We start from the raw sequence: 3,625 nt of genomic DNA, 5'->3' as shown, positions 1-3,625 counted from the left end.
GGGCACCGGCACGGCGGGCAAACCAACCAGAGAGGAAAACCGTGTTTTCCTCTCAGGCAGTGCTCCTAGTTCACTCTTCAATACCCGGCTAAACCTGCAGCATCTCCGCACAACAGATACGGATCATTCAATCACAGCCTGCTCTTTAAGGCAGAAACCTCCCCCAGCCCCGCGCGCTCCCAGCTCAGTGCTCAGGGGCACAGAATGGAAAACAGCAGTGTCAGGAGGGCAGGTTGGAAGTAAACAATGTGGTGAACTGCTGATGCTCCCACCCCCAGTTTTCCTGCTGCTTCATTACCCTAAAGACAAGGGTTTGGGTTAGGACCAAACCGCTCACCCTTCTCGCCTCCCGTGGAGCACCGGGTCATGGGGCTGCCCGGAGTCAGCAGCTGCCTGCAGGGTCTCTACTGTCATTAGCAGATCACAGCACCAATGCATTTATACCAAAGAGATGGAAAACTCCTGTGCCAATTAAGAGAGGAGCTTTTCATTTCACTTCAACATCTTTCTTGTTAAACCTTCTCTGGATGCAGAAAAAAAACCCCGAGGTCTGTGTTGTGAGCGCTTGTCCTGACTGCACCAGGCAGAAGTGAAAGCTGTTGTGTACTACTGGGTGTCTGCAGTCCACTCCAAGAAACAAGATAGGAAATAAAGAGACAGCATTTTATAAAGCATTCTAGGAAAGTCAGTTTATGTGTCGGTCACTCACACAATGAAAATATTTCATATGATAGCCTAGAAATGTAAACAATTGTGTCTGAAGCAGCTCTGCTGTTTAACTGCACCTAGAAACTAAATCCAGGTTTACCTGAGAAGGTGATGAGTCTCACCTCCAGCAATCAGAGGCAAGTTAGGTGTGATGTGCATAATGAAACCACATGACAGATATGAAAACTGCAATTACTTATCTCTAATAATCACAGCAGCTCAGTTACCACTTTCACAATAATGTACAACAAAACCTGGAAGATAATGTGAATTTTCAAGCAACTTATTGAACTAATGTTCTGGAGCTGGGATGCCTTCAGAGAAGGCTAGGGCAGCTGAGAACACTCAACACACGCAGGTGAATATCCTGAGATGAGGGCAGCACACGCTGTGTCACCTGAGGACAGCGTCTGCAGGGCCCTGCTGCTGCACCAGGGCCGTGCTCATCCACTGCACACAGACCAGTCTGTTCACTCTCATGAGTTTTGTGCCCCACTGTAGTCTCTAGAGGTTACAGGTTTTGCTCCTCTGCAAAAGCAGCCCAGCAGAGAGCTGCCACTGGGGCAAAACAGATGACAGTACTCCCAGCAGAGTGGCATTCCCACTAGGAGAATGTCAGAGCTCTGCTGTCAGTGGCTCGGGCTGATTCAGACCTCAGTCTTACGAGACTGTGCTTTTAAAGAAAGCATCACACTTCAGGCAATACAACAAAATAAACACATCTAATAGGCCAACCCATTACTTGCATTTATTATCTTAATATCCACACAAGGAGCTGTGAGCAGTTGCATTTTTGGCAACATTTTCTTGGGCATTGCTGCACTGGCAAGCTAATTAGCCAGCAAGCTAATTCCCATCATTATTCTCAAGCCCAAAAACATTCAGATGGAGGGATGGAATTCTATTAGTTGTGTCCACACTCTGGTGGAAAACATTGGCCCAGTCCTGCCAGTGCAACTTAGTCTTGATGGGCAACACCCTCACATTCCAGTTATCGGGCCTGTCCATGTTGGGATCAGTCTGCAGGGTGATCCCCAAGAACCCAGCTCGTGTCCCCTGGTGCTCCAAAGAAAACAGGGTAGAAATTAACATGCAACTGCAAAGGGTCACTGGCAGCAACGCAAAGCCAACCTGCTCTCCACATAGGAAGACAGGGTTTCACCACTGTTGATTTGGCCTCCCTATGGCACAAAACCACTGCCTGTACTGGGAGGGTTAAAAGAAGAGGGGTGTGATAAAAGATTCAATTATCCTTGAGGGATACGGGGGAATAAAACATTAAATAGAAAAGGAAAGGAATTAATGGGTTAATGGCCAATGTAATGAGAGAAAGGAAGATGAAAAGTGAAATGAGAACAAGAAAGTGCAGGAAAATGCCTGGTAAGAAGTTTAAACCAAAACAGTCATAGGAAGAACAGAACTTAATTACATAATAAATTAATAAATTCAACTTCCAAATTTAATGTATTTCTTTCTTTTCAACTGTACAGTTTTGCTGGCTGAATGCCAAGCAGGTGTGTTGGCAGAGAGAGAAGTGCCCAAGGACTGAGGAGCACAAACCACCCTGGAAGCTACTGGTTGTGAAAGGGGATGTGCTCCTAAATCCTCAAACTGCATCAGTCCTGCCCACACAGATGTGGATCTGTAGAAGTGTATGCAGTGCATTTTATTTTAACTCCAGATACGAGAATGAGCACCAAGTTAAAGTTATGTTACCCAGAAACAGAATCCAACTGATTCCAGTAATGGATGTTGTAGTGGGAGAGACTGTCTTGTAATTCCCTGAAAAATTCTGTAAATAACAGCTGAAAACCAAAAGGAAATCTGTTTCAAAGACTACAGATATGATTAAGCCATAATGCCTTCAAATGAATTTTCTGAATCAATAGGTAATTTTAGAGACCCATCTCTTTCAAGTTTATAAGAACATAATGAAGGCAGAAATGAAGAGAGTGTAACTTAGCTCTTTGCCAGCAGTTTCCAACACCCTCCCTGCACACCCATTAGACAAGCTGTACATGACAAGCAAGTTATTTTTGATGGCAGCAACAAAAGGAAAAATAAACTTACCTTCTGTCACCCCAATATCTATAGTTCCTTTTACTTGACTAAAACACCACAGCACATCCTGCATGAGGCTGCCAAATCCTGCCAGGGAAAGACATGGAGAAAGAAGATACAGTCACAGTGGTATAGAACTTGTTCTTTTGTGAACAAACACACACATCACACACAAACCAGCACACAAATATCTGCAATTCCTGCTTGAAGATAATTATTGCCTCACCTGGTATCATTCTTCCACACACAGTGCAAAGCTAACACTACCACTGCAAGACTGACAACACGATGCCACACTATGAATCGCCCATCTGTTTGCTCTCCCCGTACCATGGTGGGGCTATTTCCAGCCCGGAGCAATCGGAGTCAGTCCCCTCTCCATCACTGGCAGCATCGCAGAGTCAGGAGGCCCTGTAGTCACAGGCTTTGTCACAGCCTCTCTTCATCAGAATACTAATGCCCTCAGTCATTCCCAGCACAGATAAAGAAAGAGCAAAACAGAGAAAAAAAGCACCACTCTTACTACCACAACAATTTTGTTTCCAGTTTGTGGTCAGTGTAGCTGTGAACTGCTTAGCACTGAGCCCAGGTGGAATGAAGCTGCTTTACAGCACATCATAATATTATCATCCACATTGGCCTGGAACCAGGAGTGCACTGCACTTGCTTTAACATAATATGACAGGCATTTCTACTATAAGGTGTATCATTAAGCTGTAGCTCTCTCAACTTTGCTTGTTGCTGTAGAAATACTCTCTTAAATCACTCAGAGAGAAATTAGGATTTTATCTACTGCTGCTCCTCGTTTTCTGGACAGCTCAGCAGAATTTCCCTTTCTGTAATGCAGGTTTCACTG

The 3,625-nt window shown here is 44.8% G+C and overlaps 1 protein-coding gene across 1 annotated transcript in view; it reads right to left on the bottom strand.

Moving 5' to 3' along the window:
- PPP2R2B (protein phosphatase 2, regulatory subunit B, beta) overlaps positions 1-3,005 on the bottom strand; it is a 95,640-nt gene extending 92,635 nt beyond the window's left edge. The window contains exons 1-2 of the mRNA XM_009993488.1: positions 2,996-3,005; positions 2,779-2,856 (exon numbers count right to left, since the gene is read on the bottom strand). Coding sequence (XP_009991790.1) covers positions 2,779-2,856; positions 2,996-3,005 — 88 coding nt within the window. The remainder of the gene's footprint in view (positions 1-2,778; positions 2,857-2,995) is intronic.
- Positions 3,006-3,625: the final 620 nt, after the last annotated feature.

Source organism: Chaetura pelagica, unplaced genomic scaffold, assembly GCF_000747805.2.
Source record: "Chaetura pelagica isolate M959 unplaced genomic scaffold, ChaPel_1.0 scaffold543, whole genome shotgun sequence".
In the NCBI taxonomy this organism is placed as follows: Eukaryota; Metazoa; Chordata; class Aves; order Apodiformes; family Apodidae; genus Chaetura; species Chaetura pelagica.
This window is presented reverse-complemented; position numbering and strand designations above follow the sequence as displayed.